Source organism: Mus pahari, chromosome 17 (genome assembly GCF_900095145.1).
Source record: "Mus pahari chromosome 17, PAHARI_EIJ_v1.1, whole genome shotgun sequence".
NCBI lineage: Eukaryota > Metazoa > Chordata > Mammalia > Rodentia > Muridae > Mus > Mus pahari.
The window spans coordinates 42,131,882-42,156,944 of NC_034606.1; the positions used below are offsets into that span (position 1 = coordinate 42,131,882).

Consider the following 25,063-nt stretch of genomic DNA (forward strand, 5'->3'; position numbering starts at 1 on the left):
AAAAAAAAAAAAAAAAAAACCAAATAAAATGGAGATTTGCTGGGAAGGCTGTGGTGGTGGTGGTACAGGCTTTTTAATCCCAGCACTCACAAGGTAGAGGCAGTTGGATCTCTGAGTTTGAGGTCTGCCTGGTCTAGAGAGTGAGACCCTGTTTCAAAAACACCAACTAAGCAAGCAATCAACTAAAGAAAAAACCAAATAAGCAAATAAATATTTAATATCAGTAAAACCACACAAATCAGGGGCTGGAGAGATGGCTCAGTGGTTAAGAGAACTTGTTGCTCTTGCAGAAGACCTGAGTTTGGTTCCCAGCACCCACATGGTGGATCTCAACCCTCTGGAACTCCAGTTCCATGGATCCTGATGCTCTCCCTATGGCCTCTGCAGGTGCCAGGTGTACTTAGTCATACAGGGAGACACTCAAGACACTGAAATCATAAGCACAGGGCTGCATGAATCTTTATCAGAAAATATACTTACAAAGCTATGAAAGCAGAGTAAGAAGCAGGGCCCACTCTAGCCCTCAGACCTTGCCAAAGTCATCACTGTGCTAGTTGGCAAACCTACTTTCCCTTCCTTAAGGTACCCCACTGAGTTGCTGTCTGCTAACAGTGATGTTCCTGGGAGCATCTCATCCTGTCTTTTGGTAGCGATTGCATACACACCCAGAATGGGCCAGTTAGGTCAATGTCATAAGTGCATATTCAGCCTTAGTAATACCACCCAAAGTGGCTCTACTGTGCTGAACCCACCCCTGCTGGGTATGTGCTGTAGGCCCATGCAACACAGTTGGAGCTATTTTGGTGAGAAACAATAGCTTCACAGTGAAACTTTTCATACACTTCGGGACATAGGTAGTTTCCTGTGGGATACCTATACAAACCCTTTATCCATTTTCAATTGGGACACTGGCTTTTGCTTAGGATTATTGTAGGTGGTCTTTATAAAACAAGTAATGAGCCCATAAATATATGTGCTGCAATGATTTGATGATTTTATTTATTGTGTGTGTGAACAGTGTGTGCGTGCTGCGTGTGTGTGGTTGCACTTGTCCATCTCACCAGTGGCCTTCAAGCAGAGGGCTCCTGCATCCTGAAGGGGCTTCAGATTGTCTTTCCTCTCCTTATACCACCTGGTCCCCACTCCCCTCTCCTCTTACATACTTTTACTGAAGAACAGAAAGTTCCTACAGGATAACTGTAACTGTTTCTTGAATGCACACTGGATGTTAGACCTGACATAAGTTTACTAGCTGTCAGATGCAAGCTAAGTATTTTAATGTTTCAATAACCCTACATAGTAGATAATTTTTTTTAAACAAACATAGTAGGTGCTATTTTAATTCTCATTTTCCTGATAAGGAGTCTGAGGAACAAAAGACTAAGAGGACAAGCCAGAGAATGAGGAGCCAAAGCAGATGTCTAGAGTTAGTATGAGGTGAAGCAGAGCAATTCAGGAGAAGTCCAGACAAGCCAGATTGAACCAGTGAGTGTGGAGAGAGGCCTTTTGGGCCAGAACAGCAGAGTTGAACCAGCCAGCTAGAGATCAGAACGAGCCAGGAAAGGAAAAGCTTATTCAGCAGTAAGTCTCAGAGGCTGAAAATATTCTAGGCCTAGATGAGATTGTATGGAGTCTAGAAGCTTCCAGGATTAGGTCTTGGTTAGCAGAGATGGGAAGCCTCTAAGATAACAATTACATCAGCTGAATCAAGTACTTTTACAGAGCTTCAGTCACTGGCTCTACAGGATAACATACAGTTTCTGTAGGAATTTCTGTTTTTCTGTAAATTCATGTAAGAGGAGAGGAGAGGAAGGACAATCTGAAGCACTTTCAGGATGCCTGTAGCACTCCCTTGGAAGCTCTCATGGCTTTATGAAGAACAACACACATGGTTCCTGCACTATGTTTTCAGTGGGCAGAGGGGTCAAGGGTCCATAGGGTCCTTTCCACGGGGTTTTTACAGCCACTATCGGCAGCACAATGGAAAGGAACTGGGTCTGGAAGTGCATAATTCAGTACAGTCCCAAGACGGGGTTTTCAAGCTGCTGGAGAGGCGGCCTCCAGGAGCTACCATGTGAACGGCTTGTTCTTTAGAGGGTTTTTCCCCCAGGCTAGTCTTAAACTCCTGGGATCATGCAGTCCTCCTGCCTCAGCCTCCCAAGTAGTTGCCACTAGCCTGGCTGAAATTAGGTAATTATCAACAGTTTCTATTTGGGTAGATTCATAATCTGAAGAAAAAACAAAACTGCTTTAACTTTTGTATCATATGTCAAAACTCATGTTATTTAAATCCAATTTTGAGTTAAGAATGTGATGTGTGTGTATGACACAGTAAGTGTGTGCTATAGTGTCTCCTTTACAAGTCCAGGATTGGACTCATCAGGCATACATAGCAAGTTCGATCTCAGCCTTGTGATGAATTTAATGCCAAAGTAAAACCAATTGGAAAGACCACAGCCTTTAAATGCAGGTAAGTGATAACTTTAGATGCATCTATGAATGCACACATGAACACACTGAAAACCATAAAGCAGCAGCCTCTAAGAACAGGTCTGAGGTGCCAGACATCAGCTGGTGTTCTGTGATAAATCTGGGGACACTAAGCAAAACATAGTCTTGGGGTCCTGGCTTTCTAAAAGGTGAACCCATTTTCCCCAACCTTGCATGTCTCACACGCATCACCCATTTACCTAGTCATTTTCTCCCTACTCCCCTTTATGAAGTAATACAAAGTTTTGCTATAGCCCAGGCTGGCCTTAAACTCACAAATCTCCTGTTTCTACTTCTAAAGCACTGGGATTTCTGCAATGCAATATCATATACCCATTTTATCTCAAATTCCAGTTTGGAAAATTCTGTTTTATAAGAATGGATTTTAGGACACAGAATGACGGCGGCTTACTAACTTGCACTGATACGTCAGTGTCTTAGTCAGGGTTACTATTGCTGTAATGAAACACCATGACCAAAAGCAACGTGAAGAGCACAGGGCTTATTTCACTCTCAGTTCCATACAACCTTCCTAATGCTGTGACCCCTTAATATAATTTCCCATGTGGTGGTGACTCCCAACCACAACATGACTTCATTGCTACTTCATAACTACAACTTTGTTACTGTTATGAACTATAATGTAAATATCTGATATGCAAATGGTCTTAGGTGCCTCCCCCCATCCCCCATTAAAGAGCTGAGAGCCACTTATATTACAGTTCACCATGTAAAACAGCAGGGCAGGACCCTGGAGGCAGGTGCTGATGCACAGGCATGAGTGGTGCTGCCTACTGACTGACTTCCCACTGTTTGCTCAGTCGGCTTTCTTATACAACCCAGGACCACCAGTCCTCTTCTCAGGTGACTCCAGCTTATATCAAGTTGACATAAAACTAGCCAGGACAGTCAGAGACTCATATACAAACAGTACTTTAGCCAACGTGCTGAGTGCTGTTCTGCCCTACGCACCACAATAAGAATGTGAGAGTAACTTCTCCAGTGAATCCAGAAAATCCTCCAAGGAGGGGACCATTACCTATGTTGCTGGTTGAGCATTAGTTACAATGTTTCTCAGTTAACCCTACTCTGATAAATCTTTTTAAAAGTTCCTAAATATCCATTATAGTTTTATCACCCTTGTGATATGTGAGATGTGGAAGAATGGGTTGGTAAGCTATAGCATTGCTGTTTCTAGTAACTTTTTGGCTGGGTCTCTTTAAGTGGCAAGGGCAGGCAAGTTATGGTATGCCCAGCAGAGTAGCAGGTATGGAGACAAGTCCAATAACTATGTGCCACAATAGTATCTTGGCTCGTACATGGTCCAAAGACATTTTTTCTATTGTCTGATTGTAGCATTCTGTGGCAACTCTTGATTTACAAACTAGGAAATGGATACCCTACTTGCCCACAAGAGACAGCCAGACTACTCATAGGCATCAAAACTCAGAAGGTGAAAGATACAAAACAGTCTTTTTATGAGTACACTGACAAAGGATGTGGGTATTTTATGTAGACTTAATGTATTTTACCTACTTTTCAGTTTTTGAGGCAGACAAGACTCATGGGTACCTGAGAAGTGAAAGTCTGTAATGACAGACCAGGAACATGCTAATGACAGCTTTGCTGCAGGCTGAAGGTAAGAGGACCCAGCAACATAAAACATCAAAGAACTGAAGCAGCCCAGCTGACTGGTAAGTGCTACACGTTGGCTGTACTGATAGCAGGCCAACGATCTGCAAGGCACCATTGAGAGTTATCATTAGATAAAGGCAAGTACAAGTGTTGGTAAGTCAACTATGAGAAAGTGGCTTTGATTCCAGAGATGGTACACAGCAAAGCCAAGGCCTTATGAGGATGGAGGGCAGTAAGAGGGAGGTCCGAGCTCCTGTCAGCTAGAGTGTGTGCTGAGACCTGCCTGCAGGAGACTTGGCTAATGTATGAAGAAATGCTATGCAGCCATTTCCTCAGTGTTCTACCTTTAGCTCACCAGCAACTCTGTGCAACACTCTTATTCACCAGAAAAATCAAACTCCAAATTTACACTGACACGTGATACTGGGCCTTACATCCAGGTCCACTATAGCTGAATTTCTACCAAGCTCACACTGAGCATGTCTGTTTCAGAAGAGCCTTGTTCACACCAAATACACTGCACTCAGAACATCATGCTGTAACTTTAAGCACGTACCAAGTTTATCATCAACAGAAAGGCTTCGACGTACAATCTTACTTCTACTCTCCATTTTTAATGACCGGGTCTAGCTGTGCAGTTCAGGCTGGTCTCCAACTTGATTTTCCTGCGCCTGTGTCTTAAGGGCTGGGATTACAAGGACTGCACAACAAGCCTGGTCCCCTTTTCAACTTTACATTACAAAGTATATCCTGTGGATTTATACCTATTAGCATTTACCATTATGAGAAATATTTTAAAACAGAAATTTACATAGAAGGCACAAGCCTACTGTTAACATAACATTTTTATGAAAAGTTAACTATTTTCCAAAGTAACAGTTAAATTATTAGTGATCTCTATAACATGAGCATTTGTTCTGTTTGATACGTTGTTCTGACCCATAGACTGCTGAGAACAGTCCTCTTGGAAAACTGTGGGTTATTATCTTGGATAATATACCCACATTTGACAAGTGGTGGTTTCTCGCTGGTGATGGACTCTGGGGTCTCTCTCACACGCACTAAGGAGGCAAACATTCAACCACTGAGCTAACATCTTCAACAGCAGTCTCTAGAAAGCTGACGGCAATGTCAAACCAGGCCAATAAACTTCTCAGGCTATTTCTTAAGCTACTGTGGACTGGACAACCAAGTAACTTGTGTGCATCTTTCACTCATACATAATTATGTAACGTTCAGTATTTGTAAATGGTGAAAGCTGTTGGCTTGCTGATCAGGCGGATTAACTAATTAATTAATTTATGTTTTTCAAGACAGGGTTTCTCTGTGTAGCCCTGACTATACTGGAACTCCCTGCTTCACGAGTGCCAGGACTAAAGGCTTGTGCAACACTTAGTTAAATATTAGTGACATTGGACATTTCACTATATTACACCTAACCCCCCATCACCCTATTTGCTAATATTTGTACTGATCCCATTGTGAAACTCTTCAAAGTAAAGCCAGAGATTCCTAATGACAGGCACGCAGAGTGTGGGGCAATTTCATTGCTGTGCAAATATCAAAGCTAGATACAACATCCCACTGTATACTTAGGTTTTAGAGCAGTGGTTCAACCTTCCTAATGCTGCGACCCTTTAATATATATAGTTCCTCATGTTGTGGTGACCCCCCCCAACCATAAAATCATTTTCATTGCTGCTTCATTACTGTAATCTTGCTACTGTTATGAATCATAATGTAAATATGATATGTAGATGGTCTTAGGTGACCCTGGAGGGGACATGACCCACAGGTTGAGAACCTGATCTTTCAGCAATACTCTATGGCACCTATGTCACTGGGTGAGAGAAATTTTCTGATTCCATTATAATACTCTTTTCTTCTTAAAGACAGGGTCTCATTATATAACCCTGGCTGGTCTGGAACTTGCTATATAGATCAGGATTGCTTCAGACACAGAAACCTGCCTGCCCCTGACACACTCAGCCCTGAGATAATATTAAAGGACCATGGTCCTCCATCTGGCCCATCACTGACTAGGGTGTTGTCATACTGTTTCTGAATATACTTAGGATCTATAAAGCTCACAGAGGGCATAACATTTTCTGATATTTGTGGGGAAGTTTAAATGTTGCTCATAGCATCTTTGATCAATTTCCTCCTTAAAAAGACGAGTCTACTCATTCTCAAGAGAACGTCTACCACATATTCAAATGAGAGTACTAGTCTGCCTAGTGGCTAGTGGCTCTTGTATGGAAAGACAGCAGTGAGTTCAGTCTGCAGTTCCGTCACAATGTTCTCACTTGTGGCAAGGAAAGCATTTTGAATAGGAAATAGATGGTATGAACACCGTTCATTCTCCTGTGGGAATATGAAAAGGACCAGTTGCCCACAGTTTCACCAAGGACTTGCTTGTGTTTTCTTTTGTTCTGTGCATGTGTGACATGAAGGGTACAACTACTGCCACCAGCATGATTTACTATCACTGTTTGGATTCCTGCTAGGCACTGGTAATTTGACCTACTATTGCTTTTGGACTGATAGCAAAAGCCAACAAACACAGTGAAATGGCAGGTGTTACATTGTAAATGCATGGAAACTGTTTAACCCAGAGGTCCCTCTAAGAAAGTCTTGGGAACTGCCAGTGATCTGTGACCACACAAATGCCCCATCCTGCATTCTCCTCCTGCAGGCTTGTTATCCATCCATCCATCCATCCATCCATCCATCCATCCATCCATCCATCTTTAAATATCAGGTTTAGGGGATACAGGACCTGTCTCTTACTCTATACGTGTCTCATGTTCACAGGTCAGATGAGATGGAACTGTAACTTAAGTTATGGTGGCTGTGAATCACCAAGTGCATACTAGAAAATGAACCTGGGTCCTCTGCAAGAGCAACAAGTGCTCTTAGCTGCTGAGCCAACTCTCCAACCCCAACAGTGTATTTCTAAATCTTACTACCAACTGGTCACAGAAGCTAACTATACTGTTAAGGTCTCTCTCATTAAAAGTGTTTTGTTTTGAAAAAGGGTAGACATTAGGCTTTCGAGAAAAATATAATTCAGTAGATAGAATTTTAAAACCCGACTACTTCAAATGCTTTGGCTACTTAAGCTTGCTGTCCTTTAGAAATATTTGCACATGTACTAACTGGATTCCTGTCTTCTCTGTAGGCCAAGAGGCAGCCCCTAACTGGCTAGTGCTTTTGCCAGTGCATAACAAGAGACTGATGACAATCAAAACAAACTCTCATCTTAAAGGCAGACCAAATTTCTAAAATTCAGTTAAAAAACAAACACTGTAGAACTCAGTGCTCAGTTCTTATCTTTAAATGAGAAGTCCTTTCTTTTCAACAAGAGAGGACTATACAACCCAACCCAAGCAAGAGCTGGACTCAACAGCACAGCTCACAGCAATAAACAGCTCAAACACCAGCCAGGCATGGTAGCATACCTTAATCCCAGGACTCAGAGGCTGAGGCAGAAGAATCTTTAGTTTAAGGCCTGTCTGGGCTACAAAGTGAGCCTTGCCTCAAAAATCCCAGGCTGGGTATGTAACTCAGAGGCAAGCATTTGCCTAGCTATCTTATGCAATGTCCTGGGTTAATTTGTGGCACCGCCATAATGAGAAGACCTGAAGTATTCATGAATTTCTAGTTTATGCTCGATGTACTCCAGGTCAGGTGACTGCACTAGCTTCATTTTACAGAGAAGGAAAGTGAAACCCAGAGATAATGTGATTTACTCAAGACACTCTTTGACCAATACATGGTAGCTACCTGCCTACTTACTTTGCTGGTCCAATTCTGCACTCTTGAACTCACTTTCTCTACACAGCCACCACGACCCCTAGTGCAAACCACACAGGACTCTCTGTAGCTGTGGCCTCTCACTCCAGCTCCTGCTCTCTGGCTGCCTAGGCTGCAGGTCACGTTCTACTCATTTCAGATCCTTCCTCAAAACCTCCAAGTCCCCCCTCCCCAGTCTTATCTTGGTGTCCAAAAGCTCTTATCAACTTGTGCCCAAAGGATTTTTCTTCTACAGGCCTTCATCAACCCCCTGAACTTTGTTCAAATGGGAATCTGTGCTTTGGTCTAGACATTTTGTTTTCTTCTCTCCAACCTTGAACCAAGAACCGATTTCTTAATCCTTCATACCACCATCTACTCAGGTCAGAATTTCTACTGCTGATATAAACACAAGGCCCAGATCAATTAGAATCTTTACCAGGAACCCCAGCTTCTCCCTCCTGAGAACATCTGTATCTTGTTGCATCTTTTTTCCAAGAAGCATTGAGTGATGGACACTGTGAGACGTCATGGGATGCAGAGATGAACAAAGAAAACTTTTTCTTTGGAGGCTTCAGAAAGTCAGGAAGGTTTTCTGGTAACAAGCATACCTATATAGGCTGAGTGACATGATGCTCACAGCCTGAGAAGATTAATAAATATGCACATAATCTATTTCACTGGGTCTGAGTGATGAAGGGTGTAGATCTACAATTCCCCACTTGGGCTGTTTTACAAGCCATAATCAAACAATTCAAAGAAGCATTTTAAACTGAAAGGTGCTATGCAAACTTAAGGTTATGATTAATTAATTTGCTTCCTATCTGCCTCTTGGATTTAATTGGCCATATGAACCGCTAGACTGTTTTATGAGACACATAAGCAGATGGTAAAAATTTAGTAGAATAAATGTTACATCTAAGTTTTACTACTCTACTTAATCTCTAAGCAACGCATCCCCATCTCCTACAAACGTGGAAGGAGGAGAGAGAAAACTCACGGTACTGACAGCAACAGGTGGCAAGTCAGTAAGAACCCAACAGGACACATTTAGAGCTCGAGGTTATGGTCTGACTAGGATGAGTGGATTAGCCAGATAGCTAAAAGGGAGATCCCAGGGTGGGGGTGTGGTGAGGAGACTACAGAAAGGCTAGAAAAACCTCTCCTTTTCCTAGGAGGCTGCAAAATAACACAGGTCAAAAGGGGTAAGGAAGGGAAGATAGAAACAATGGAAAGGAAACCCAGGGCAAACTTGAGAATGAGCCGGCTCAACTATGGATGCCCTCCTAATGGCCAGGCAGCATCTGCCTTCTAGCAGGGGAGGGTAGAGAGAGAGGTCAGGAACATTACCAGGCAGAAGCATCAGTGTCCTATCAATGTCATTCTACTGTGGACAAAGTACATAGTGTGCACATGTATCCTTTCAGAAAAAAACCAAGACAAAGTTACTACATATAGAAAGTAGGAAAGTGCAAAGAATGGCCCAGATTCAAAACATTAGCAGTAACTTGCAATGAACCCAGGCCCGGATGCTGGATTGAACAGGATGCCAATAAGCATATACAAATAAAGCTAAGGAATTAAAGGATAATATTCACATATATGAATAATGATGACAGGAGCAATTCCAGAGTTAAAAAGTGATATAAGTAAATTCACTAGGCCAAGAAACAAGATCGAGTCCACTGTCCATTAATTCCTCCTCTCTCCTCCCCAGAGAGTGCATGTGCCAGACAGGTCTCTCTGTGTAGCACTAGATATTCTGGAACTTGCCTGTGCCTCTATAGAGTGCTGGGATTAAAGGTGTGTAACACCATTGCCCAGCCTGAAATTAATGAAGTTTTAAGAATGTCTTGAAATGAAAAAAATAGAACAATCTACCTCCTTTTGGGGTTCCACTTATAAGGACTTTTATAGGGAAACTTATAGCTTAAACACAGAATGAAGAAACCCTGAAAATCAACTGCCTTAGCTTCCAACCTGAAAAGCTAAAAATGGGCTGGAGAGACAGCTCAGTGTGGAGTACTATCTGCTCTTTCAGAGGACCTGGGTTAGATTCCCAGTACTCACATGGTAGCTCACAGCCACCTGTAACTCCAGTCCCAGGGTATCTGATGCCCTGTCTGGTCTCTGAGGGCACAGCATACATGTGGTGCACAGACATGCAGGCAGACACCTGACATATAAAATAAAATGTAAAGGAGGAGGACTCACAAACTGAACAGGAAGGAGGAGGTCACAATGGGATAGCAAGCCTTGAGATTTGGAGACAGCTCAGCTGGGTAGGTGCTTGCCTCCTAGAGAGGACCTGAGTTCAATCTCCAGAACTGCCTGCAATCCTAGCTCTGGGGAAGCCTGTTGGCCAGCCAGCCTTGCCTGCATAGTGAGCTCCAGGCCAAGGAACAAACAAGAGAGGTGGCTCCCGTGGAACCACAGCTGAGTTTGTTTTCTGGTTTCCACGTGCAGGTATACACATGTGTATGGTTCCTATGTGCCTCTACATGAACATACACTCACATACTCACACACAAACAAATATAAATGTTAATTTATAGACTGGCCAGAGAAGACATAAGTTATTAAAACTCAGGGGAGCCAGGTGTAACAGAGCTTTTCCACCTGGGCATGAGCTCCCTGAAATAACGACTCTGAGACTTCTTAGATATGAACAAGGGCATAGGCCAACAGCCTTGGCTCTGTCCCCAGCCTGCTCATAACTTCATTACCTGTTACTCTATTCTAAGTCATGCCACATGGCTGGTTATCAGGTCTTCAGTTTCATGCAACTGTCTTCTCAAGAGTTTGAGGAAAATCTTCCCCACACCCGTCTCTATCCCAGAAATTCAATCCCTCTCTACTGTTGGATGTCCTACCTTCTAATTCTGCCTCAGCTCTTTGGCCAAAGGCTTTTTTATTGACAGGTGAAACTTCCATACATTGTACAAAAGATCCCATTATAGCCAGGCATGATGGTACATGCCTTTAATCCCTGCATTTGGGAGGCAGAGGCAGGTGGATCTCTGAGAGTCTTCAAGGCCAGTTTGGTTTACATAGCAAGTTCCAAGCAAGCTAAGGCTACACAGAGAAATCCTGTCTTTTTTTTTTTTTTTTTAAAGGTATGCGTGTGTGTGTGTGTGTGTGTGTGTGTGTGTGTGTGTGTGTGTGTGTGAAAAAGCCAGGGGAGGATGGCACACCCTATAATCTCGCACATGGGAGGAAGAGACAAGAGTCACTATTAGAAGTTCCCATTCATAGGATGTATAGCACAACTTTGTCTTAAAATATAAGGTGTTATTATGAACTCTGGAAAATAAAAAGGAATCATACATTGTTATGATTAAATTGTTTTGAGATCACATATATGAACTGGGGTAGCCTGGAATTCTCTAGGCCCCCAGGAACGACCTTACACTTCTGAGCCGCCTTCCACCTTTGAGCTGTGGTTATAGGTATGCACCATTATGCCTGGTTTTACCCAGTTCTGAGGAATCAAACCCATGGCTTCATGTGTGTAAGGTAAGTACTCATAGGCTGATTTATATGCCTAGTAATTTTGTATTAGTGAAATTATCAACTCAGAGGAAATTCTCAAAAAGATACAAAAGACCAAAACTCAAAAAACCAAACCAAAACAACAACAACAAAAACAGAAATGAAGAAACAGCAATTACAAAGCTCATTGATTAACTATTCTACAAATAGTTTGAAGTTAAAATATCATAAGAAGACTCAGAACTATATTTCCCCCTTTCTATTCCTTTGGTAGAAACAGTTGTAGGAAGCCCGTGAGTTCATCCTTTGAAAGGTGATTGAACATGGCCAACAGAGCAGCCTGGACAGTCCTCATCCAAACAAATGCTACAAGAGCCTCTTGCTAATTCTCAGATCCAGACTCTGCCTTCAAACCAATCATCCATTACTGCACGTTACTTATGGGTGTAAAATTATGTGTCTACACAGAAGGAACCATCATAGGAAAGATGGCATGTTTTCAAGGAAGTCAAGTTTTTGTTTTTCCCATGGAGGTGTCTTAATTGTCTGTGAGAACAAAAGGAAAGCCTTGCAGGCTCTGTGCACGTGACACAATGGAGAGTTTTAGTTTCTAGAAGTGAATCTTTTCCTGATGCCTCAAGTCTGAATAAGGTGCCCTCTGCTCTTCTGATACCAAGAGAAAATGGAATCTAAACACGAGAAACAGCTTGATATGAACAACAGGGCATTTCATTTGGAATCAGACTCCACAGATAATTATGCTGTGGTGACTGTAGCTGTGTGTGAGATGTGTATCTGGTTATCTTGAGACACTTTCTTTTCCTTTATTCAGTGGTAAGGGGTAAAGTCAAAGAGGTGGGCAGAGCTGGAGACTAGAAAACCAAGTACAGAGTTTGCAGTTTTTCCTAACTGTGCTAAGAAATTATTAAAGAGTTGGCAGAAACACACATAGCATAGACAAGAAAAAGAGATTAAACAAACAAACAAAAAACAAGAACCATTCTGGCAGCTAGACTAGACAGAAAATGAAGAAAACTCTTAAAAGTTGTGATAAGGATGCTGAAGTGTAGCTCTCCATAACTGATGGATTCTGGCAGCAGTACAGACCCGAGAGGACTGGGAAGTGAGTGTAACCAGGGCGCATTATGTGAAATTCTCAAATAATCAGTAAAAATACTATGCTGGGAAAAAAAAAAAAAAAAAAAAGAGGCAGAGGGTAGTTTGAGTGGTGGAGGGCACATGTTTATCCCTGACACCTTTATACTTTAAGTTTGAGACAGGATCTTGCTAATGAATCATGGCTGGCTTTGAATTCTCTTTGTAGCTCCAACAGACCTTAAATTATGGCAGTCCACCTGCCTCAGATTCCTGGGTTGCAAAGATACAAGCCTGTACCATCAGGCCCGTCAGAAACTCTTGTAATGTTCTTGACAGCTTTTGAAGTGGGCATTATGACCTTCATTTTCTTGAATTTCAAGGCAAAGGAACATTAAATAAATAACTTGCCTCAACTTCTGAGGACAGGCTGTCATTTAATCTCTAGTCACCTGAATCAACCCTGAACAGCTGGCAGAAGAGCTAAGCTCTCCTCTGCCTGGGAGAAGATGAGAACTGAGCCGTACACTACTGCACACTGCTGTGAAATTGTGCTTGCTACACTCCTTAATGACTAAGGGTAGAGATGAGGAGTAGGGAACTGGTGATGCCTGGCTTTGGCTTACGACAGTGAATTGGTGGTATAAGTTTGCAGAGAAAGCACCCAGAATACTGCAACATCTGACATCCGAACAAGAGGAGAAGGAACCATCACAGCACCCACCACTGAGCAGGAAACTAGGAGGGAGGGACAAATCATTTAAATGCTCCAGAGTTCCAAGGAACAAGAGGAAGCTGTGTGAGACAGCCTGTGTGAGACTGTGCAGATGAGGCTGGGTGTGGGGGATTCATACAATGGAGGGTGCAGGAAGGCTGCTTCCAGGCAGCAGTAGCGAGGTTTAGTTCAAATCCCCCCTGTCCAGCCACAAGGCTTAGGAGAGAACAGTCATTTCATGCACGCTGGGCAGTGAATAGAAATGCTAAACTAACTCAAAGCACTTTCTTTCTGTCTTCTGAGAAGGCGATCCCTCTACCTTGCATCTCCAACTTCACATACCGTGAGAGATCCATTCTGGTTGCTGGGTGAATTGCTACTCTGTTCTCCATGAGGCTGTGTACTCCCGTAGAGAGTCAGGTTATGTTCACTGGTCTGGCCGGCATAGTCCTGAGTGTGTGGCACTCCATATTCTGTGGGAATTCCATTTTGTGGAGGTGGTGGGAACGGGATGGTAGTAAAAGGCTGAACCATTGCGTCAGGAGTTGTTGTTGGCTCCTGGTTACCCTAGAGCAAGCAACAGAAAAGAAAGGAGTGAGTGAATAAATCTTTATCACACAGTGACTTTCTAAGTACACAGGACTCTTGGCATGCTTTCTCACCTTCCCCACTCAGGAAGAAACTGCTAGGATCATCAGACAACTTCATTCTTAAAAAAATATCAACTGATAAACTTAATTTTAGGTGTGCTTTGCCTGTGAGCATTATGGTATGGTGTGGAGTTAGGACAACTTGATTCCACATCCTCCTTCAACATGAGTCCCTTGGGATCAAACTCAGATTTGGTGATAAGCACCTTTCTTTACCTGATGAGCCATCTTGATAGCCAAAAGCTTAATATTTGATCATCTCTTCCAAATCATTTGGTGCTCTGCCTGTACTCATAGTTGGTGGCAGAATATACTGCTTCCAAGGCCAAGGCTGATTAGCATTTAGACAGGCGTGCAACAGACAAAAATTCAAACTAAGGTAGACTAATAGATGAACTGAGTCTAAGGAGTGCCTTTCAGAATCTTCAGAAAGGGTCTATTAAGAAACATATGAAGTTTTAAAGACACAGTTTCCAAGTTTAGATTAGGACCAAGGGACTTGCCTCTGTCTCTGACACTGCTCTTCTTGAACTCTAACCGCCATTTTCCACCCCATCCCTGATGGGAGAGAGACTGTGGTCCACAAGCATATAGCATCAATCATTCCATGGGGCCATTTCTGCCACAGCTGGCTCAGTCAACTGAATAAACACATCAACTAGTGGTGGGGATCGGAGCAGGCAATGCTTCTAGGGTGTACCCATAGTCTAAGCACCGTGAGATGCAACCACAGTAGAACTGTCGTCGCCCATAAGAGGGTGCAATCCTCCACCAGGGGTCAGGACTCCTGCTTACTCAGAGAAATGTGACTGAGAGCAACACTTACACAGCTGTCCATATGCTAAGACAACAGACCTGGGGTAATGCTTGATGTTTCATAGCAATCACTCTAGCTAGTCAGCGTGCTCAAGGGTCCATCCGTCTGTGCCTTCAACCCACCAGACAACTATTATATTATATTATATTATATTACAACTAAATATATTATGGCTATTGTTTTTATTAGAAATATGAAGTCATTTAACATTCTTAATAAAAATGATATAAGAATGTTTTCTAATCAATTTTCAGTTCACATTTCAAAGTTTTAAGTTGAAAGGGAAATACAATGGCTCTCATCCAACTTATGATAGTTGGTATGATTACTTCTACATACATGAAATGCTTTTAAAATATTTGTATTATTTTTAAAATGTATGTGTATGTATATATCTGTGTATGTCATTACAGAAGCCAGAAGAGGGTGCCAGACATTCAGGAGCTGGAGTTACAGGTGGTTGTGAGCTGCCTCAACTCCCTTCAGACTCTCTGGGAGACCAATGTCCTACTTTTCCTTCTATTGCTGGGACCAAAACCAATTCAGGGGAGAAAAGAGTTCATTTCACTTTGTAGTTCATATCATGGAGGCAAGACAGAGCACTTGACTTAATCAAGTTGTAAAGAATACTCTTGACATAAACCTTGGACTTCCACATGAATGTGACTACATATGAGCAAACAGACAGAGGCAGGCAGGTGCGCTCGCACACACACGCACACGCACACAGCTCTAAAAGCAATTTAGTTTGTAGGGCTTAAGAAACGGCTTATCAGGTAAGGACCTGGAGGCAGGATTGATGGAGGAGCTTTACTCACTGGCTTGCTCCTCACTGCTTGATTGGCCTGCTTTCTTGTACAACCCAGGGCCACCTACCCAGGGGTGTCACCATACACAGTGCACTGGGCTTTCCTACACTAGTGATTAATCAAAAAATGGCCTACATTCATATTTCCAGGTCAGCTTGATAGAGGCAATTCCTCAATTGATACCTCTTCCCATGTAACTCTAGTTTGTGTCAAGCTGACAAAGACCAACCAACAAGTATTCTTTACACACCTCTGGTCCCTGTTTTAGGCTAGGCAGCTAATCACATGACACCTGGAAAGGTGAATTATTACCATCTTTCTAGGATGAAGTCCATGCGGTGTAGAAAAGAGAAGGTATTTTTATTGTTTTCTTTCCATTGCTTTCTCAACTTCATTCTAATTTTTCAATTTCATAATCTCGACTTCAACTTACAGGAATAACCTAAACAGCAGGCTACAAATCCTAAAGGCACCCCAATCAGACAGTCTCTCAATCATAAAAAGAAGTGCTTGAAAGAATATCCCCCAGTTTAACTAGGATGCCAAAAATTTCTGCTTTTAAGCATTTTACAAACGTCATTTTTATTCCCTGGGAGCTTAGGTAGGCTCAGATTTCAAACTTGGCCTGCCTTTCTAAAACCAACCAGTCACTGGGAAGATGGTTCAGTTGTTGAAGTGCTTGGAGTTGGGCAGGCAGAGGCAGGAGGACCCCTGGGATTGCTGGCCAGCCAGTCTTGCCAAAAGGTGAGTTTCAGGTTCCATTAGAGATCCTGTCTCAAAACTAAGGTGGAAAGCAACTGAAGAAGACACTGAATGCCAACTTACAGCTTCCACATGCATTCGCATATACAGAAGAACATCTGTGTGCATATGCCCACAGACATACATACATGCACGCATGAGCACACATGTACAGCAAAAAACATGTATGAAAGCTCTCAGCTGTAAGCCTGAGTCATGAGGCCTGTCAGATCTGCTGGCAAAGTGAATTTTGCTCATTTTGTCTAGGTCTATGACAACAGGAACAAAGCACGTACATAAATAACTGTTCCCAGGGCTGGGGAGACGGCTTGCAAGTGTGAGGGTCCATATTTGGAAACTCAGAACACAGTTATAGTTGTCTGGTGGGTTGAAGGCACAGACGGATGGACCCTTGAGCACGCTGACTAGCTAGACTGACACTGTTTGCCAGGCTTGAGTGTGGCCCTACCTTAAAGGATACATTGGAAAAGCATGTGAAGAAGACTCCTGACATGACCCTCCGACCTTCCTATGCAAGTACACACATGTTTATCCACACAGACATGTGCATCTCCCATATTAACACACACACACACACACACAAAATGCATACCATAGACATTTATACATGAAAAAGAAAATCTAGACACAATTTAAAAAGTAGTTTGTAAGGCTGAAGAAATAGCTCAGCACTTAAAAGTACTGGCTGCTCTTCTAGAACACCCAAGTTCAATTCCTAGCACCCACAAGTAGGTCACACAGGTCTGTTGATCCAGTTCCAGGGGATCCAACACTTCTTCTTGCCTTCTACAGGCACTAAGCACTCATGGTACATATACAGGAAAGACACCCATACATATAAAATAATTCAAAAGCAGTTTATAGAAGAATGATGAAAAGAAAATGCTGAGGGGCTGGCAAGATGGCTCAGCAGGTAAGAGCACTGACTGTTCTTCTGAAGATCCTGAGTTCAAATCCCAGCAACCACATGATGGCTCAAAACCACCTGTAATGACATCTGACGCCCTCTTCTGGTGTGTCTAAAGACAGCTACAGTGTACTTATGTATAATAATAAATGTATCTTTGGGTCAGAGCAAGCAGGGACTGAACAAGCAGGGTTGACTGTAGTGAGCAGAGATCCTAAAAATTCAATCTCCAACAACCACATGAAGGCTCACAACCATCTGTACAGCTACAGAGTACTCATAAAAAAAAAAAGGGGGGGGGACTGCAGAGGGGTAAAACAGCTACTTAAACATGGAGGACAGACTCACAGAAAATCAACTCTGGCCTCAGCCACACATTCAAATCTACTGTGTTACCCTCAAACCTCTTCAGTATCTGAAATCAGTCAAATTACCTAATATACTCTTCATATTTTATTTATTTTCTTATAACTGACTGAAAAATCTAGAGGTAGAGTCTGTAAGCATGGTTTCCTTGCCAATATCAAAATTCCACAGCCTGATACATACAGTGGAAGTGCTGGTGTCTAATTCTAAAATATTTCTAGTAAAGCTTAGAGAAGGGTAATTCTTACCTAAAGATGTAAGATGTTAGGTAACTTGAAGAGCTTTGGAGGCATACCTAAACACGGTGTCTCCATGAAACTTCATTTTTACACCTGGGCGAAAAACCCATTTTTTTTTTTTACTCTTATGCTTTTGTTACTTGGTAAATAAATAGCTAGCCTGATTATATAATAAAAAGTCTACCAACAGAGAAACCTATTACCACTTAACGAAATTATAATTTAATTTCAACCAAGGATCTTTGCCTGTTGTGGTTTTAAGAGTTAGCTAGAACACTGACCCCGGAGGTCAGGAACCAGTGCCACATACACAACTCTCCACTTGCACCTCTTTCCTGACATCAGGCATGTCCATAGTTCCTACTCAGAACTCTGTTCAAAAACCTAGGTTGCCATCCTTCCCAGTAAGGCAGCGCGGGTGGGGTGCGGTGGCTAATGTCTCCTGTTATTCAGAAGCACTGCTTCAGAGGAAGAAGGGGGACAGTAGCAGCATCTCCCCCAGAGAGCGCCTGCAAGCCTTGTGCTTCTAGAAGAGGTGGCTGTAAGAGGAAGGCAGTAGTGCCTGCAAAGCACACCGCCTGCAAATAGAGGACCAACTTTTTAATGGTGCCTACAGAGGGAAGAGGCACCACCTTCTCCCAAAGGTGCAAATGCACTGAACAGCAGGCCTAACTGTGTTAGAGAACCAAAGGCCTGGACCTAACTAAGGTCAAGTGGTGCTTCCATGTGCAGCGCTGAAGGCACCAGAGCAGTCTCACACACTTGTACACCGTTACTACAATAAAGATAAACAGGCAACATATTGCATCCTCCCGCCCCCGCCTTTTGACTTACTCAGACAGAAATGACAATACAAACTTCTCCCCCCAACCCCGAGGCTGAGCTTCTATCTCACACACCAATGAATATTTAAACAGTAAAATAAATATTTCAGGATAAAGCTATCTGAACCAATGATTTCTTAGATTTAAAGTGGCACACGCTGTCACAGTTTGAATGTCTCCAAACTCTCAAAAGTTCTCTTCCACCTCCCTTCTCAGCAGCACTCAATATCACGGATCATGCTTCCCATTAGCAACAAGACCATCAGCTTTGGTTCTGCTGTTACCTGCTGCTTGGAAACGCAAGCGTCTCCTCACTCCTTCCTTTGGGTTACAAGTCTAGTCTTGTCAACATGATTGATGGTTTAAGCAATCTATATATGATTATCACTTTTTCAAACAAAATTCCCACTTCAATTTAGCTTACTATTTTTTTCATGGATAATTATCTTTACATCCTTCATATGTCAAAACTGAAATATTATTAGGAATAGTAACAACGCTGGTTCAGAATAAAACACTGTGGCAGGCCCTCAGAGTGTCTTTGGAATTATAAAAGAACTATGTTTTATGGGTGGTGCTCTCCTGTAGCCAACTTACTTATGACGAGGAAAAAAATTATAAGATACATATAAAGTAAGTGGGAAAATCTTCCCTATTCCTGCCCTAGGAAAAGATGCATGCGTCCACAGTCGCAATTCTACTCTGGTTTGGACATTCTCTATTTTGCAAGTGAAGTTTCTAAATTGGTTAGAAATTAGCTACAGACTTTTTCATTCTAAGTTCTTGCATAAGAGGCCGATGGACACACAGTAGGATTTCTTTAGTGAATGTTTACTAAATCGATCCCTTACTCTGAAGTGCCATCTGTAAAAAAGATGGACAACGCCTCTTCCCCATCAGCTCAGGAGGGAGCGAGTTCTCAGCTGTACTAGAGTCGGCATGATCACTGGAAGCTGAGAGCCCTGGAAGTTGTGTTAGGTACCACGAGAGAATGAAAAGAAAAGCGTGAGAGCTAGGAGTGTACAGAGTTTGAGGTTAGCCTGGGCTACATGAGACTGTATCAAAAACAGAGGACTAAAGTGAGGAGAGGTTAAGAGCACATACTGCGCCGGGTGTTGGTGGCACATGCCTTTAATCCCAGCACTCAGGAGGCAGAGGCAGGCAGGCAGATTTCTAAGTTCTCGGCCAGCCTGGTGTACAGAGTGAGTTCCAGGACAACCAGGGCTACACAGAGAAACCCTGTTTTGGAAAAACAAACAAACAAACAAAAAACAAACCCAAAACCCAAAAACCAAAAAGAGTACATACTGCTCTTGCAGAGGACCTGTGTCCAGTTAACATACTGGGAAGGTTATAGCTGCTTGTAACTTCAGCTCTTAGGGACCAGATTGCCCTCTTCTATCTAGACTCCATGGGTCTCTCTCTCTCTCTCTCTCACTCAAAAATTTAAACATAAATGTATATGCTCTGTCCACTCAGCTCATTCTGACCGTGCCTCTGTCATGAGAGGGACACAATCTCTGCTGTGGACAACCACCAGTAATTAGCCACCCAGTCCTTGCCCTTGAGTTCACTTTTTAGTAGGCACAGAAAAGTAATTGAAAACAAGCAAAGCAAAGACCAGGTGGACTGCCGGAAGGCAGGTGACAGGGGACTTCTACCATCTGCAGGAGGCCAGGGACAGTGACATCTGGTCAGGTCTCTTTGGAAACCAAGGCAGCAAATGTCTGTTTGGATGGAAGGATACTGCAGACAAGGAAACACAGTACAGAGGGTCCAGAATAAGAGATCCAGAGGCATATGACCAGCCTGGCACAGTGACAGGTGATGAAGAGGGGAAGGTGGCAGTGGGAACAGACTGGGAGCTGGGAGGGAGCTGGGGAAGCTGTAGCCAGTCCACCAGCATTCTGGCGTCTGTGGTCTTTTAAAGAGTTCAAGCACTAAAGGCTTCTAACGCAGAAAGATCCTTGATAGCTATTTCTAAGGGGTAGTTGGTAAATCATTTTTCCCTTTTTAAGTTTTATTTTGGGGGCTGAATAGATAGCTCAGTGGTTTAAAAGCATTTATTGCTTGCTAGAGGACCCAAGTGTGGTTGCTACCATCCACACTGAGCAGCTCACAATTATTTGTTTACTTAATATATGTGAGTACACTGTTGCTGTCTTCAGACACACCAGAACAGAGAGCATCTGATCTCATTACAGATGGTTGTGAGCCACCATGTGGTTGCTGGGAATTGAACTCAGGTCCTCAGTGCTCTTAATTTCTGAGCCATCTCTCCAGTTCCTCACAATTGTTTTTAATACCAGATCTAGGATCTGGCTCCTGCACAACACCAGACACAGGCACATACACATAAATAAAAAGCAATACGACAAAACAAACAAAAACAAAATCCTCCAGCCCTTTATTTTATTAAATGTGCCCATGCAGGTGACAGCATGTTCAGAGACTTGCAATGAGCAGCAGCTCTATCACTCCCTCAGTCTTCAGGGGGAGTGGCCCTCCCTTAGCATCTCTTAAGAGGCAGAGGTCCTAGGTAGGGGCTGCAGATGCTCAGGATGCTCCTAGGCTTAGGCAGCCCAACAAGCTACAGTGCACCCCATATCTGGGGCCTGGAGGAAGGAAGGGACAAGTGAGTTTGTTCCATGCAAACAGAACAAATGAGAGTAAACAAAGTAGGGCTATGCCAGCCTTTGATGGGGTAGGGAGGAAAGACGGAGAAAGGGAGGGAGGAAGGGAGGGAGGGGTATACATATGCACAATTAATAATACATTAAAAAAAAAAAAGAATTAAGGAGTTGGGAGACCATTTAGCAGATAAGAGTATTTATTGCTCTTCCAGAGGATCTGGGTTTGATTCACAACACCGACATTGCTATTCACAACCATCTATAAGTCCAGTTCCAGGGGATCTAATGCCCCTCTCTGGTCCTTGTGGGCACTGTACAAATGGTAGACAGACATACATGCAGGCAAAACCTCTCTCCACACACATACAAATACAGTTGGATGTGTTGGAACATGCCTTTAATCCCAGCATTCAGGAAGCAGAGGCAAACATGTTTATGGGTTTCAGGCCATCTTGGACTACGTAGGGAGATCCAGTCTATGTACTAAGACACAGTTTCAAAACCAAATGAAACAAAAACACCAACAGACAATAAGAACAACAATAAAATAAGAGTATAGTTAAATTTCCCTAAACATGTTGATCTGGTTCTTTGGAGAGAAGCAATTGTTTGTTTACCTTCTATACCAAAGAAAGAGGGTGGTACGGGGAAGTGCTTGGAGAGGCCTGGGCAGTGCCAAGCAGCTAGCCCTTCACACACACAGAACCTTTGGCTGCTTTCCACCTTCATTTTATGCTGGCTGCACTGTCTTCACTAAGGCAGGCTCACAAGTCTGCTGCCAGGCTTTAGTGCCTCCTCCTTTTTAACCTATCTTTTTTTTTTTTCCCCAATCTGCATTAATTTTTCCAGAACTCTGTTTAGCCCCTGTTATCAGCTATGCCACTCCCCACGCCCCTCTGCTGATTTACTTTTCCATACTTTTATATTACTAGTGGATCACAACAGATGAGAGGTAACAGAAAGCATTCTAACCCAGAAGTCAAGATTGCATTATTCAAGACAATCAATAACAATTTTAAGCAAACTTTCAAATCTAGACTCCTCTGTGAGAAAAACTGGCTCCCTAAAAACAAATTGGGGTTTCAAAGGAAAAGGAATGGTTTTTGCTACAATTCCTGAGACAGCCTTTGTACTTAAGCGTTAAGCAATCAGGCAAATGGGCCAGGGAGATGCTAGTGGGGAAAAGCACTCACTGCGTAAATGAGTTCAGATCAGTTTAAACTGATCCATATAAACTCCAGACCTAGTGACGTGTATCTGTGACCTCAGTGCTTCTACAAGTGACATGGAAGTAGACACAGGAGTCCTCTGGAAGCCTGTGAGCCAGCTGGCCTGGGACAGATGCACAGCTCAGTGGCAAACATCAAAAGAGACCTTGCCTCAAACAAGGGAGAAGGTGAGCAGTGAGGCTGCCTTCTGACCCCCACACAGACAAACATGCACACGCGTGTGTTGTGAACACATACCCCCAAAGCCAATACTCTAAAGATGAAACGAGGTACAATGAGTCTGTGGAAAGAAAAGGAAAGGGAAGTCTGTGGAAAGGAGGAGCAGAGTCAAGTGCATGTGTGTGCTTTACAGTCCGAATGTCCCAAATAATGCACTAGCAGCTATTCTAAACTTTTGACAGACATAAAAGATTTGCAAGTATCTAAGCACTCTCAAAAAACAAGGGAAAAACAAGTATTTACTGATTAGAAAGTATCCTCCCTAACGAATGCAATAGTGGCCTAGACAAGAATGGAGTCCAAAGAAGAAAATTATTTGTTACCTCATTGATCTAACAAATGGATCAATAAGGCATGTCATGGACTCTGATCCTTTAGTCAGGAACAGCCAGGAAATATAAACCAGTGATTGCAAGATTTAATCCTTGTTCACAAGACAAATCAGAGAAGAAACCACCAGCAGGCCACTTCCCTTGATCAGGGCAGCCTGTGTCCAAGGAAAGGAAGCCGTGGACCAGAAAGAAGGTACACTGGAACCAGCCATGGATTCAATGCATCTAAGATGTAAAACACACCCAGATTTTTCTCTAAATTTTCTGTGACAATCAAGTCAATGCTCAATTTTAAAAGGTGGTGGTGGTGGTGCGTGCACTATCTGTTTCTTCCCCTTACCTGAATTTCACCATCCACATCAAAACTATACAGTTATTGCTCAAAAATAAAACTTCAGGTTGGAGATGTAGGTCACTGAGTGGAATACTGGCCCAGCATGTGCAAGGCTCTGGGTTTGAGTGACCTTGGTACCGCAGGGGGAAAAACGTATATAAATTATTTTTTAGCAAAGACTGACTGCCAGGGCTGGAGGAGTGATGGCTCAACGGTTTAGAGCTCTGGCATTCTTTCCAGAGGACTGGGATTCATTTCCCAGAACTCATAATGGCTTATAACCATCTAGTTATAACTCTCGTTCTAGGGGACCATCAGACACTGTACACACAATACTCAGACAGTCATACACACAAAAAAATAAATGAAACTAAGAAAAAAAGAAACACACACACACACACACACACACACACGAGCCTAACACACAAGTTTAACTTACTCACTTCTTCTTTTCAGAAAAAAGGAGCAAGAATACCTCCCTGAAAGTCGGACCGCTACAGGTCAGCCACGTGTTAGCCAGCAGAGCACACAGAAGAGAACATAAGTTCTGGCCGCAGTCCTGCCTTCAGCATGTGCCTGAGCAACCCACGGCCTCTCTGGAATGTACTCTGATTTTTAAATGAACTTCACTTGGGATTTAACAGTCTGTAGTTCTGTGATAAGGGGTCTTACTCAGGGAAAGAATCAAGTTTCTAGAAAAAGAAGAAACGTGTTTGGTATATTATCATGTAAACGTAAGCGTTTTCTTTTGTAAGAGTCAGCAAAATGTTATTAAACAATTTATTTGTACCCCAGCTCAAACAGCTACAAGCTATTGCAGAGAGCCAATAAAAGTCAGTCTTCCATACCCGCAGGCACATCTATTGCCAATATGCAGAAAAAGGTGAGCCAGTTAAAGATGCACAGACCTTTCCCTTATCCTTATTCTCCAAAGACTGGAGGATAGCAACTATTCACACTGCTTCAGGGATTATAACTCAGGGTTAGTTTGATGGCATGAATAGGTTTTACATAAACACCTCACAGGGGTGGAACCAACTCCATTTCCCAAGTGCTAAGATTACAGGTATGTACACCATACCGTTTTATGTGCATTGGAGATCAAATTCAGGACACAAAGCAAGCACTCTACTGACTGAGCCACAGCCAGCCCATGATCTGTATTCTGAATGTTATACTTGACATAATGAGGGGCCATGGTGAAAGGAGGAGGGGGCAAGACACTGGAGGGGCAGATCTAGGTTCAAACCCAGACTCTGGGATCTTGGATAAATCATGTGATCCCTCAATGCTTCGCTCTTCATCTGTGAAATAGAAAGAGGGGTCACTGCCTGGCAATGTACATGTAAGCACCAAGATCAGGTGTACACACAAAACAACAACATCAAAAAACAAAACAAAACAGGCAGTCAAGTCATTAGTCACTATCACCGTGATTTAAGATAAGACCACAAGGTCCAAAACACAAGTCACTGAGCTGGAATCTTAAAGACTGTTTTTTCCCTATAAACACTGACATTAATAGAAACCTAAGGGAAAGGGGAACCCTATTCTTCTTTACTAAAGACATAAAATGCAGTTACAGAAATTAATCAATGCTCCCTTGGATTACTGCTGTGCTTGCATCTTAGGGTTCTCGTTCTCTCTCTTCTCTTTCTTCTCTCCCCCCCTCTCTCTCTTTCTCTCTCTCTCTCTCTCTCTCTCTCTCTCTCTCTCTCTC

At 42.8% G+C, this 25,063-nt stretch overlaps 1 protein-coding gene across 29 annotated transcripts in view; it reads right to left on the bottom strand.

The window, feature by feature from the left end:
• The window catches only part of Rbfox2 (RNA binding fox-1 homolog 2), a 227,308-nt gene that overhangs the window by 43,939 nt on the left and 158,306 nt on the right, over positions 1-25,063 (bottom strand). For all 29 annotated transcript variants that reach the window (XM_021216971.2, XM_021216970.2, XM_029547844.1 and 26 more), the window contains one exon: positions 13,565-13,789. In XM_021216971.2, the coding sequence (XP_021072630.1) occupies positions 13,565-13,789 (225 nt within the window). The remainder of the gene's footprint in view (positions 1-13,564; positions 13,790-25,063) is intronic.